Source organism: Mastigoproctus giganteus, chromosome 5 (genome assembly GCF_048544385.1).
Source record: "Mastigoproctus giganteus isolate SK-2022 chromosome 5, ASM4854438v1, whole genome shotgun sequence".
NCBI classification, from domain to species: domain Eukaryota; kingdom Metazoa; phylum Arthropoda; class Arachnida; order Uropygi; family Thelyphonidae; genus Mastigoproctus; species Mastigoproctus giganteus.
Genome location: NC_143579.1, coordinates 59,191,371 through 59,205,640, shown reverse-complemented (window position 1 = coordinate 59,205,640; position 14,270 = coordinate 59,191,371). Strand labels below are relative to the sequence as shown.

Here is a 14,270-nt window from a genome sequence, read left to right as displayed (position 1 = left end):
GTGTATCCCATCCCTGTAGAAGCAGTCTCTCCTGTTAGCAAGTACAGACCAGGCTGAAAAAAATTCTACCCCTTGAGCCTTGCACGGTCATTCCAGGGCCGAATTGATCAACAAGGCTCTTGTCATATACTCTCTCCTATCATGTTTGGGCAGAATTGCAGACACTTTCAAATTCAACTCTAATTCACGACTTTTATTCAACAGTGACCTGTACTTGTAATTCCACCAGTGTCCTACTCTTAATCAAGAATTAGACAATTAAATTCTTTTAAAGAATCTAGTCCATGTTGTGGAGGTATCAGAATTGGCATACTGTCATCATGAAGGATTGGTCTCATCAATGAAATCAGGTTCGGATGAACAATCTTTTACTTATTCTTCACTGAGATTCCAGTTACGTTCACATTACAAAAGTAATGATCACCATCATGCTCTTTTGGCTCCATCCATATCGTGAGTATGGCATTTCACAATAGAAAGAGTGATCAACAAAAAGATCACCAAGCTTGACAAAGTCTTGTTTTGAGGGTATGATCTGCATATGTCTGGGTCAAACTTTGCTAGGTTTTAGCTGTGGAGAGAGAGGTGGGAGGGGACATGGACTGCATCAAGACTTGCCAGCATATCTTCCAGTTAAATCCTTAGAATTCTTAAGAGCACAGGAGGGGTAGGCAGAGGAGTTGAGGGAGAAGAGAATTTGGGATAGGTTATATACTAACAAGGTCGGCCGACCGGGCTAGCCGAGTGGGTAAAGTACCTGCCCGGCAACCCAAAGGTCGCGGGTTCGATTCCCGCCTCGGGCTTGGATCAAAGTACTGCAAAAACCTTGGGAGGTGCAATATGGCCACAGACGCCGATGCGCCAACAACTACCAAATCAAAAAAAAAAAAAAAAAAAACAAGGTCACTACAGCTCACCCTGGGGTGGAATTTTCCCTGGAAGGGGGGGGGGAGAAATTGAATCGATCTGTCTGAAGGAAAGGCCACACAACACAAAGGGCCTGACAGTTGATAAGGTATGATTGTTGTTTTTAGATCATATGGGGGACTTTGTGGAATTCTCATGGGGGGAGAGAGGTAGAATTTATAGTTTCACCACTGACAAAGGGATCCCCATCCAACTGCTAATCAGTCCCCCAACAGAAGACTGGCCAGAATTGCAACCCACAACAGTCTGGGTCATCTGCAGCTAACATCACTGGACTTTACTCTTTGCATGATGTCAATGTAGCTCTGAGCCTGGGAACAGGATCTGGCAGCCAAGACTTGGGACCAGGTCATGTGACCCATACTACCAAATGGAAATCCCATACCTTAGATTAGTAATCCAAAACAACTGACAACAGTCCTTGTTTTGAGGAATGTAAGGATCACTTTGGTTGTACACCTCATATAGGTTCATCAGATTGTGCTTGTAAGCCCATTATCAGGCATCCCAGATTAAGCTTTTGTACACTGTATTTAATAGCAGGGCTCACTTACCTGGCTTTCCCCTTCAGCCCTAAGTTTATAAATTACATAGTATTTCTAGATGTTTATAGCTTTCTACATTTCTTTCTTTCTTTCTTTTATATTTTAGCCTAGAAGAAGGCAAAATGGCCTTTGAAATGTCAACTATATCCCCCTCCAACAGCCTTACTTCTTTGCAAGCCCACATACACCTACACGCATGCATGAATGTGCGTGTGTGCTCACTATTTGAAAAATGCATTCTTCACCAAATCATCTTTCAATGCCAACAGAAATATATGTTATGCTTTAACCAAAATGAAATAACTAAAGAAGTCTTAGATCTTAAATTTTTTTTAATGTTAAATCTGCTACAAAATAAACTGGAGGGACCAAAGCATCCCCAAGTTCCACCTTGGGGATGCTTTGGTCCCTCCAGTGACAGAGGCAGACATCATTATTCACAGATTGACCTAAACTGCTAATATTGCATCATACAAACAGCATTACCAAATAGTGCATCTACTATTTGTCTAAAATTCTAAGGATGTCATGACAGCAGTTTTGAGATGTTGGTTTCTCATCAGACAAGTGGTTTCTATCAGCCATCATATAATGAGAAACCAGTGAGTCTCAAAACAGCTGTCATGATAATGTCCAGTGTTTTAGACAAATGGTAAATTCAACTTTTGGCAATGTTATTTATATGAAATGACGTTAGAACCACATATAATGGTATCATCTCTAATATAAATCCAAAGCCATTGATGATGATTTTATGTTTCAACACCCTTCCCTTCTAAATTTAAGCAGTTTTTATGTCTACTTCTATTTTCTTCAGTTTTTATGTATATTATATCTTTTCATGGAGATCTATTATAGGCAGAATGAAATGTCCACCTTTTTTTTTTCATACAGTATCTAAAATAAGGAATAATATATTTTAGATACTGTATACCGTAGAGGGTCTTTTTTTTTTTTTTTTGATTTGGTAGTTGTTGGCGCATCGGCTTCTGTGGCCATATTGCACCTCCCAAGGTTTTTGCAGTACTTTGATCCAAGCCCGAGGCGGGAATCGAACCCGCGACCTTTGGGTTGCCGGACAGGTACTTTACCCACTCGGCTAGCCCGGTCGGCGTAGAGGGTCTGATACTATTTAAAACACAGGAAAACTTCATTAATACAAACTTCAAGGGACCTAATTTCTCTCACTTTGTAATAATGAAATTTGTGAAATGAACATGTCAAAATCAGTTTTCTAATTTTGTTTCATAGTTTACTCCAATTAAACTTTAATTCGCCATTTTACATACATTTTTTACTTAAAATTAATATATTCATAAAATAAAAGAAAAACAACTTAATTAAGGAAATTTTAAATGATTTTTAATTAAAACAAATAAGATTTTCTAAAATAAGGATTAAATGTTCTGTTTTACTTACAATTTTTTAACACTGTTGATAAAATTGACAGAGGAATGTTAAATTGCCTTGCAATTTCTGTTTTGGTTTTGTCAATGATTTGGAGTTTAGTACCCAAGTATAAATTATTTTATTTCTCCTTTATATTCATGTTGAACAGCGACAATTTTCACTTTTGATACAAATCAAATGTTTATTTCACTAAAATCAGTTCAAAATGTGAAAATCTCACTTTCAGAATAAGTTGATGTTTGAAGTACATGCTGTTGGGTGACTGTGATTCATGCATGCATCTACAAAATAAATGCAGTAATGTTCTTGTATTTTCTTTATGTTGAACTCCTCTGACCCTATGTGATCATTCTGAAGTACAAAGAGAAAATTGATTTATTTTATTATGCTAATGCCCATATCTGTAGGGTGAATTATGCCAAATGTGTTAAGCTCCCCTCATATTTCACATTAAATTGATGAATCTGACTACCCCTCTCCTGAAATGACTAAGCAACCTTGACACATAGGTATTGTGGTGCAATCAGTATGCTTGTATCGTATTGGTTTTATTGGTTTATTAATAGTAGTCTCACCTGTGCTAACCACACTGAAAAGTATGGTTATATTATTCATGGGACAAACACTAACTTTTTAATACATATTACTCATATTTTGTATTAAACATTTTTTAACCTGAGAACATCTATCCCCTTTTGAAGGGGAATAACATATACTTTGTATAAATGAGAATTCTGGCTATTACCGAGGCTTTCCTGTATTTCACTTACATGATATCCTTGTGCAAGGAACATGTCAGTTTTAATTTACTTCAGCACAGAGACAAAAAAAAATTTTATTGGTTTAGTAGGGCCTAAGTTTTTTAAGCAAAAAAAAAAAAAACAGAATGAAATCAACAATAAATTAAGATATACTTACATTAATCTGTTTATTCTGCAGAAACGCTAATGACGATAACATTTTATGTGCCCTGAAGTTTCTTCTTTTAATATATATGCAACCATGCTGTAAAACAATAGCCTTGGTTAATTAGAGGTAACAATAACAAAAGCATAAGTTTTTCAATAAAAAACGCTGCATCTTTAGCAATATCATCTTCATCACTTTATACTAAGCATACAATAAATATACTGCTTGGAGACTGTCATTATTAAGCACTGAAGTATTCAGGTTGGCTGAGCAACATGTTTAATTCACAGTTTGTGATGAATTAGCTATTTGGGCAGAGGGGACAACCAATCTAAAAAAGCCTAACTAAGAATTCTTAGTTACACTTTGATAGATTGGCTTTTTATAACATCACTGAAAAATTGTAATCAAGCTGCAGTAGTCACATTACCCACCTACTACATATTGCAATTTGAATAAAAATTATTTAAGGAAATAGTTGATGTTAAGCAGGTATTCAGATAGTAAGTGAGCATGCACACCACTCCATAAGATAACATCAAAAAGTTTATTATGGAAATTTTGTATTTTCATAAAGGTTAAAGTGAAATTAAAATAAGGCAAAAATAAAATAAAGCAAACAAGATAAGATAAAAAAAAGTACAGCTGCTGTTTTGCAGGCTACTTTGTCTTTTTCCTTTGGGCTAAAAAAATATAAAAGAAAGAAAGAAAAACATCTGCAATAATAGTGTAATTATATTTTTTAGCCTAGGGGAAGAAGGAATAGACTTCAAGACATCAGCTTTACCTTTTTATCTTATCTTGTTTACTTCACTTTATTTTTAGCTTATTTTAACTTCACCTTAACTTTGTACATAATTCTAGTAATAAAGGTTCTGATACACTGTGGTATGTGCTCACCTACTCACAATCCACTTTCCTCAATCAATTTGTTAAGTTGTAACTGTGACTGAGATTGTTGAATTATTTTGTTTTATATATATAAATATCTAGTGAAGGCAGTAAACTTGGCTGTTTCACTAAAGGATAGATTTAAGATGTTTACTGTGTAAAATTGCGAGTTGAAGTATCATTATAAAATGTCTTGTGGAGACAGTAAATCAGTCTGTTTCTCTCAGGGCTTGATTATGGATGTATATATTTTGTAGGATGTAAATGTTGCCTTTCTTTTAGTTTAATTATGATCTTCTCTTTCATCTTCCAGGGGATGCCTCTTTCTTTATCTCCTTCTTTTTATCTCTTTCCTTCCCCCCCAAATTTCCCATACTTCTCAAGACATCTGGTCCCCAGGGAGCAGGGGACCAGATGTCCCCTACTCCCTGGCTGCAAAGTCGCCAGATGCCGATACTCAACATACACTTTCCAGCCTTGGCTTTGCCTTTCAGATGCTACTGAGGCTTACAGGGGAAATCCTGGAGACCACAATCAAAACAAACACACCTTGACCTTGTTCATTAAATAAAAAAAAAATTGTCTTTAATAAGTATTGGCATTTCCTGAGAAAAGGTAAAGTATTGATATGTTGAAAGGAATTCTAAAAATCCAAAAACGTTTTTACAGAAATAAAAAAAATATATATAGGTAGACCTGTTAGACCACATAGCACCAGATTTGTTACAACAGTTGCACCACTACTTAAAGGTTAATAAACTCATGTAGAGTTATTCTGTTGGGGAAGGGATTGTAGTTTGATGTTTTATCAATAAACTAAACTATTTAGTCACACTGAAAAGTGCTATTCATACTTAAGAAATCCATATGACTTTATCCTCTTTCAATCAATTTCATTTCATTCTCCCATGAACCTTATAAATTATCAGAAACTACTAGAATTGCTGTATTTTTAAGTTTCAGTTTGTTACACTTTTCATTTCGTTACGGTGCTTATTGTGATCATGGATAATGTTATCACTTTTTATGAAGTCCTGATGTATGCTGTATACTAATAAATAGAAATAAATGATGTTCGTTGTAATCAGCGCATTGATTTATGTTATCACTTTTTTCTTTGTCACAGTTTACACATGTACAGTGGAAGTGATTAAGTAACATCCCACTGTTTTTGAACTCCGACACATTGCATGTCTATTTATTGCAGTTGCTTTGTAAAGTTCATATGGTTGTCAGCATTGTTATTCCGCAAAAGAGAGTACTGTATCTGCACTCCTATCATTCTGACTGTTTTATAGTAGAGCATTAATCCTTTTCTAATTCTTGATTTTAATATTTTCTTTGTTTTTAATGGTTTGTATAGATTTCCAGAAACATTATGATAGTTTCATTTTTATCAATGACTTTCTTAAAGAAATAGTGACCAATCAAATTAAAGTATTTTATACTGCCTGATTTTAATGTTTTCTTTCTGTCTACTCCACCTTTCTCATGGATACATTTCTGCTCTGCATCAATAAAAAGTTCTGAACAGCTGCATTCCTGTTTCATCAGTTATTGTTATCAATTAAGCTGTGTGTTCAGAATGGTCAGATTTTTTAACTTTAAAATTCATTACAATTTACGTAGGAAACCCAATCCTGGCCCAAAGACAAATTCCATACATGAATTCAGAAACATCACCATATTAGTTTATTTAGGTAATGTACAGGATTAGGAAGTTTATTATAAAATTTTTTCCACCTTACTATGCCAATAAACCATAATTTTGTTACAGGGAAAAGTGTCTTATTCAATAATATTACATTTAGGGTTAATACTCTACAGTTGATAATTCCCTTTAAAAGCTTAATAAAAAAAAATCTTATTTTTCTGCTTTCTAATCATGATGAGGTTGGTTTACATGTATAAGGGAATGGCATGATTAGGTTGATTTCTGGGGCAACACTGTCAGCTCATAGTAGTCTCACTATGGCATCAATACAATATTATAAAGTGATACATAAGTTTCTTCTGCTTGGCACTGCAGATCAAACTGTGAAGACTCATTGCTATAATGTGCAACAGTAAAACCAATTATTCTATTTTAACCCACTTCAATTTACAATGTACAAATTATTTTGCAGCATGCTACTGGCTGAAATCAGCATGAGATGCATAAGGAATTTCATAACAGTTTCCCTGTGAGACTAAACTAAAATAAAAAATAAATTACTAGAATTCATGAAGCCTGGTAATATCACAGACAAACTTTGGAATGGGCATTCAGTGAAATCCACGAGGGATGAAACTACACAGGTTATTACACTAAATACATCTGCAATGAGGCCTCTAAGGTTGGGATTATTCATACCACAAATTTAAACAGATACGCCAACTGTTTAAAACTGATTTAATAATAAAATAAAATACAAAAAACTGTAAAATAATATTTACAAAAATTGATTATTTACAAAAAACTAGTTTGAGACAAAAAAAAAAAAATAAATAAAATAAGTAAATACGTTAAAATGCATTAAAATATAAATTTAAAAGCGATAAAAACACTATTGAAGCTTTCGGAGATGTCTGCCTCCTTCCTCAGCAATAATGAAACTTAAGCGACACATCCTTAAATACCAGGTTCGCGGCACACGTGGATGACCAGGCGCATACTCGGTATCCCTTTCACGTGTACCAGAACCGGAAGTGGCCTGGGGGGGGGGGCGTGGAAAACTAAAACATTTATCTCTGGCAAAAACCACCACCTCAAAAAGGGGGTGAAGTCGTACTCCCCTATCTCTATTCATGCTATTGTTGCCAGAGGATCCAATCCACAGACTTTCCAGCTACTTGCGGTCTCAGAATTTATGTGCCCAGTCAAGGATGACAGCGTTGTCGGGGGAGACCTGGTGTTGTTTTTCCCAACAGTGCATTCCATGCCCCTAGGCCACTTCCGGTTCTAGTACACGTGAAAGGGATACCAAGTATGCGCCTGGTCATCCAAGTGTGCCGTGAACCTGGTATTTAAGAATGTGTCGCTTAAGTTTCATTATTGCTGAGGAAGGAGGCAGACACCTCCGAAAGCTTCAATAGTGTTTTTATCGCTTTTAAATTTCTATTTTAATGCATTTTAACATATTTACTTATTTTATTTTATTTTAGTCTCAAACTAGTTTTTTGTATTATTTTATTTTATTATTAAATCAGTTTTAAACGGGTTGGCATATCTGTTTAAATTTGTGGCACTAAATACGTATAAAAAGCCTAAAAAAACTCCTAAGAAAAAATTTTTAAATATTGGGCAATCAGTCAAAACTAAGAGCATATTAATACAGTCGAACTTAGTTATAACGAGCATCAAAGGACCAACAATTCCTCGTTATAACCGTTACTCGCTATATCAGTGATCAGTTAAATCTACATCCTATTTTTTTAATTCTAAATAACTTGATAAAAAGATAGATTCAAAAAACAAAAGAAATATTAGAGAGAAAATAATAATAATACAATATTAGTATATACCCACATATTATATGTATTAATATGCTTGTATTTAGTTTTTAAATTGATCCAATCAACTGCTGTTACATACAAAATTGTCGCATCCAAATTGTTTAGCAAATTTTTCCGTTTGAGCCTTCAAGATCGAACTGTCTATTGAAATTCCAGCACTTCTTTATTTATTATTATTATTATTACTTTAGTTATTATTACTCTTGTGGTGCAAGGAAGCCTGAGGCTTATGTTGCACCAGCCAAAAAAAAAAAATTTTCCAAGTTACCCTGAGAGAGAGAGAGAGAGAGAGAGAGAGAGAGAGAAGAATGATGATATCCAGCTCAGGACTCTAGGTGTGCCAAGCCCATACTCACCAGACGTGAGCCCCTGGAGTTCATGTAGTGAACCATTGAAGCAATGCTTCATTGGCATTTGTAACTTCGCAATTTTTAATTTTTGTTTCCAGTTATGTTGTTTTCCCGTGCCAATACGAAAACATGTTTATTCTTCCACAATGTCATTACTGTTGAAGAGGACAAAGGAACTTTTTACACACTTCAACGTTTTTTGCACCATGTTCAACTCACGAATAATTTCGAGTTCTTCGTGAATAGAGAAACTTTCTTTTGTTAGTAGACATGTTTCCGAAGGAAGGGTTCGTTTCTACCTGATTTTATTTAAAATGATAACGTGATCTGCATACAAAGTTTTTAGAAGTCCCGAAATGCAAACAAAACTCATTATAAACCTCAATTACAATTTTATCACTACCGGGAGACTTTCTATTCTTAAACTTTTCAACTGCTTCTTCCAATTCCTGCACTATAAACTCTTCTCTCCTCTTCTGCTTCATATTCTCTATTCAATCTTCTGAAGAGTTCATTACTAACTGATTTTATTTAAAATGACAGTAAAGTGATCTGCATACAAAGTTCTCAGAAGTCGTGAAATGCATACAAAGTTCTTAGATTGTCCTGTTGACAAAATTCTTAGAAGTCTGGAAATAAATTTATGGCTCAGTGAATACAAGACAATCTGTAAATAGGGTAATATGACAAGTGGAATGCCAATGCACTATTGTATAGCCCCCGTATTGTAAGTCGCACTTTTCATTTTCGTCTATTCCAAGAATTGGGGTTTTTTTCTGACTACCCCAGCAATTAAGAATATTTGCAAAGTTACCAAAATTTGTATGGTATATCCGTGCAGTACGCTCGTTATAACAGTGGGTATGGGAATACACATAAATTAAAATCATTATGGCTTTCTGCTTGTTACAGCCATGATCTCATTATTTCCGTGCTTGTTATAACCAAGTTCGACTGTATTTGAAAGAATTTATGTACTGTTTCTATTTAAAAATCTCAAAAATTCCAAGAAAAAAAATTTCTTCAGAACATGGCTAGGCATAAATGTTGATTAACAGGATGGACTGTCAAAGAAATACCAATCAAATGCTTACTGGAACAGTGCAGCCAAGGTGACCCATGGTGGATTTTGCTCTAATTCTGAAAATTGCAGGTCAGTTTTACTCCAGAAATAAACATTCCTCTTATGGACACTTTGATAAATTATAAATTCTGATTCTGATAAACTATAAAATCTGAGAATAAAACCTTATGGCACTGTAGGAGCATCACGAAAAGCTCAAGTAACTTTGAACATGTTGCACTTTGATTCATACATCATATCGTTTAGCTTGTTGAAGAATGCAGGCCTGAAGGATTTCAATTGAAAATCATGTTACATTGTGTTAGCTTTGTGGTGTTTGGAATACCAAGTTCAGACAATCATTTCCACAGACTTTTCAGAGGATGTATCTGATCCCATCAATGATACACAGTGTTCCTGCTATGTTGACAGTCATCTAGTCCTTTTAACCAGGATTTTTTTTTTTTTTTAAATCTAGAATTGATCCAGTCACAAGCAGCTTACACTCCCATTACAATACTGTCATTTTAGGAGGAGCATGTCTATGTTAAATCTTGCAGATAAGTCCCATTCTACATCTTACGTGGTTTCCCTTGTCTGTGGTTGTTCATGAGCCCATATTTCCAACATATGAGCATGTGTTGAGCATTTGAAACAGAATTTATTATCATCCACAATTCTCATTAATGATATTTAAACAAACTACTTCGAGAAAAATGTGGGGTAACAAAAATTTTGGACAACCCTGTGTGTGTGTGTGTGTGTGTGTGTGTGTGTGTGTGTGTGTGTGTGTGTGTGTGTGTGTGTGTGTGTGTGTGTGTGTGTGTGTGTGTTCTGTCTGCTGTTTCCCCCCCCCATACTACACTTAAGGACCAACACTATTTCTAAATGTTACAACAACAAAATCAAACGAAACAGCCTGTGGCAAGGTTTGCATAACTGTGGCCGTTTAGTGGAAAGCTTGTGCACATGCAAAAATTTGTATCGTGATGAGAGGGCTCACATAAACAGCTAAAAGCAGCAGTTCAGCAGTTATGTGCAAATTACCAAATGGTGAGCATGATTGTTACAGATGTTCGATTGGTTTCATACAGTGCTACAGACAAGAAACTTGGATGGACTTACACAACTCCAGATACTGGAAGGCGAAACTGTAACCGGTGTATGCTACTGTACTGAGGTAATCCTTCCCCATGTGCATCTGTTCTGAGGCGCCATTGGTCACGAGTTCGTATTTATGGATGATAACGCCACACCTCATTGCACTACAACTGTCGATATGCTTTTGGAAAGTGAGAACATTGTTCGTATGTATTGGCCTGCCCACTCCCCCATCTAAATCCCATTGAACACATATGGGATGCTCTGGGGAGATGCCTAGCGGCACGTCCACACCCACCAGAAAATGTTCACCAGCTGAAGATGGCACTGACCGAGGAATGGACGATGTTACTGCAAGAACTTATCAACAACATTGTTCTAAGTATGGACAGGCGGTGCAAAGCCTGCATCGACATTAGGGGTGGCCATATCTCCTACTGAGGACCATCTCTTCTTTTTGTTCCATCTTTGGCAGTGTTGCATCTGTATCTTGGCAGCCAGTGCTATGTTGCCATTTTTGAATAAAGTCCCCCTGTACTGTTTTGTTTCCGTTGTTGTGTCAGTGTTGTTTCCTTCATCATTTCTGTACGAGGTTCCTTTGGTATGCTTTTCCAATATCCAGACCACTCCTATGAGAAGCTACAGGCGAAAAGCTGACTGGTCTTTAAGTTTTGCACACCAGTGTAGTTGGCATTATACTATTTAGAATTCTTCTTTATATTATTATTTTTGTAGTTTTCTTTCACTTTTTGATTCATACTACTTACTGAAAAAGTGCAGTTATTGTTTTCGTTTCCCAGTAGAGTCTAAATTTTACTGTTTGATAGTAGCAACTATATGGCCATTTGCTATGTAACTGCATTTGCATACACAGTTAAATGTTCCCTACTGCTATTTTAAGTCAGGTCCATGTCATTTGTACCTTACTGCTGTGTAATATGAATGTTTTTGGATTATATTTCTACATTTCTTTTTGTCACATCAAATAAATATTTTATCATTTCCTTACATTTAATATTGATTAAAAGTAAGGAAATATCTCTCCATTTTAAACAAAAAATGGAGTGTTTCAGAAGTGTAATCTTATCTAAAATAAACTGGTTCAATCAAAATGTGCATCTCTATGATAATTTTTGTTTATAACTTTCATTTGCCAAAATAATGATATTCTTACCTCATAAAAGTAAAAGCCATACAATGGTACCAGCTGAAGAGAATTTTTCATCACATATCGAACATGGCCCAGACTTCCTTGGCGTTCAGCTAACATGTGAACAATAACCCAATCCACTTAAAAAAAAAAAAAAAAAAAAATCAGGAATTAAAATTACAATTTAACCAGTAAAATTCTGATGGGAACTGAACGCAATTAATGTATATGATTTTCAAATTATTTCAATGTCTATGTTGAAGTATAATCCTGCAAGCATGATTTCCAACTGTGATGCATGCATGTGTTTTCAAAGGATAATGTGCAAAAAGTTCTAAGAAGTAATAAATAATAAGAGGGGGAAAAATCTCATATAAATGTGTCCAATTCTGAACTGTTATGGAGCTATGGCTGTTGAATTTTAAAAAACAGCTATGGGATTTTGATTGGTAAAAAAATAATAAAAATAATAGACTTTGTACACAGGAGTCTTACAGGCAGGTAACAGTCCAACTGCTCATAACATGTAATCCTCAAGTTAAAAAAAAAAAAAAAAAACAACCTCTTTTCACAATTATTTATTTATTTATTTTTTTTTTTTTGCTGACGCTGCATAAGCTTGCCTTCTTGCATCATATGCTTCTACTAATGCTAATGCTAAAATGCTAATAAATAAGAATATGCAGATATATAGCAAGTAAAAATATTTATTCATACTAAGTTATATGTCTGCTAATTCATATTTTCTTTATTTTATTATTATTTTTTACCATTCAAAACTCTATAACCATTTTTTAAAGTTAACATTATTATATTAATTTTTATCATTATTATATTAATATTAGGATTGATACAATCCTAATATTGTATCAATACATTTATCTACAAAGCAAAACTATACTTGGATACTGAAACAAATCTTGTCACTACCAGTGACACAAAATTTTATTAAAAGTGCACTAAAAATAAAGGTCTTTTGCTAATACACTTGGAATGGTTTCTATTGTTTGAATCCCTAAAAATAGGATGAAAAACCATATAAATATGGCTTATTTAAGGTTGAATTTCATTCTAGCTCAACAGCAAAAGAACAACTGAAAAGAAAAAGCAATGCTCGTCAGGACTGCCATGTGTGGTTGCATGTGGTGCACCACTGAGAGGAACCTAATGAAGAGGGACACCATCTGGACTTTAAAAATTCTAAAAATTAAAATTTTTAAACTAGAATGTTCTTATTTTTGTTTGTACTTACATTACTAAAAAGTTACCAGCCAATTACAAAATCATCCAAAATTTTTCAGCCATAAATACGAAACAGAATGATAAAAGACATTTTTTGTTATAACGTGTTAAAACAGTTTTAGTTTTTTTAATTCCAAAATGTGTTCTTCATTGATCATTACAAACTACATTAAAATAACTGACTACAATTATTTATTAATTTTTATTTTTGGGAGGTTGGGGAGGGGATGCCAATATGACTTTGTACACAGGAGTCTTACAGGCAGGTAACATTCCAACTGCTCATAACACGTGGGATACACTTAAATAGAAAGGGTGCAAGAATATTTGCTGATGCTATCGAGGCAGTGTTAGGTGGGTCGGAAAACTGCTAGTTTGGGGGGATACAAAGACTAATAGTTTAACAGTAACCGCAGGCAGAGGTGAAGGTGATTCTTGCACAACTTCTATTAGAATAAGAAGCGACCTGGAGCGAGGGGTGTTGGGGGTTTCAGGGACGGATGGCAGTCATCATGGAATAGTTGGGTATATGGGATGTGTTAGGGTAACAAGGAATAGGCATAGGAGCATGTATGCTTGCATGTATACCAATGCTAGAAGTATAGTAAATAAATTTGATGAATTTGAAGTGTTGGTCAAGACATCAAAGGCAGATATTGTTGGGATAGCAGAGACGTGGTGTCACAAAGATATAAGGAATGCAGAACTGGAATTTGGGGAGTACAATGTGTACAGAAAGGATAGACAGGACAGAAAGGGAGGGGGTGTTATGCTGTTAATTAAGAAAAACATAAAATCAAAGGAAGTGCATCCAGTTGATATAGATGAACAGTGCTCTGTTGAGTCAGTTTGGTGTGAGATAATCACTGCGAAAGCAAAAATAAGAGTAGGAGTGTGTTATAGGCCTAATGACTTGAATGAGTACAATGAACAATTGTACAGAGAAATAGAATGGGCCAGTAAATCAGAATGTCTTATAATGGGGGATTTTAACTTCCCAGATGTTGACTGGAACTTGTCGGTTGGTCACTCACACACTAGTCAGACTTTTGTGGATTTATTGGATGATTGTTTTCTGCAGCAGCATGTTCGAGAGGCAACCAGAGAAAGTAACACTCTTGATCTGGTTATCAGCAGTGATCATTCGTGTATTAAGAATTTGCAGATAAAGGAACCACTAGGTGGTA

General features: G+C 35.0%; 1 protein-coding gene across 2 annotated transcripts in view; it reads right to left on the bottom strand.

Annotated features, from left to right (window-relative positions):
• LOC150085429 (1-acyl-sn-glycerol-3-phosphate acyltransferase epsilon-like) overlaps positions 1–14,270 on the bottom strand; it is an 83,020-nt gene that overhangs the window by 48,749 nt on the left and 20,001 nt on the right. For both annotated transcript variants that reach the window (XM_090373230.1, XM_090373228.1), the window contains 2 exons: positions 11,866–11,981; positions 3,801–3,887 (listed from right to left, as the gene is read on the bottom strand). In XM_090373230.1, coding sequence (XP_090229356.1) covers positions 3,801–3,887; positions 11,866–11,981 — 203 coding nt within the window. The remainder of the gene's footprint in view (positions 1–3,800; positions 3,888–11,865; positions 11,982–14,270) is intronic.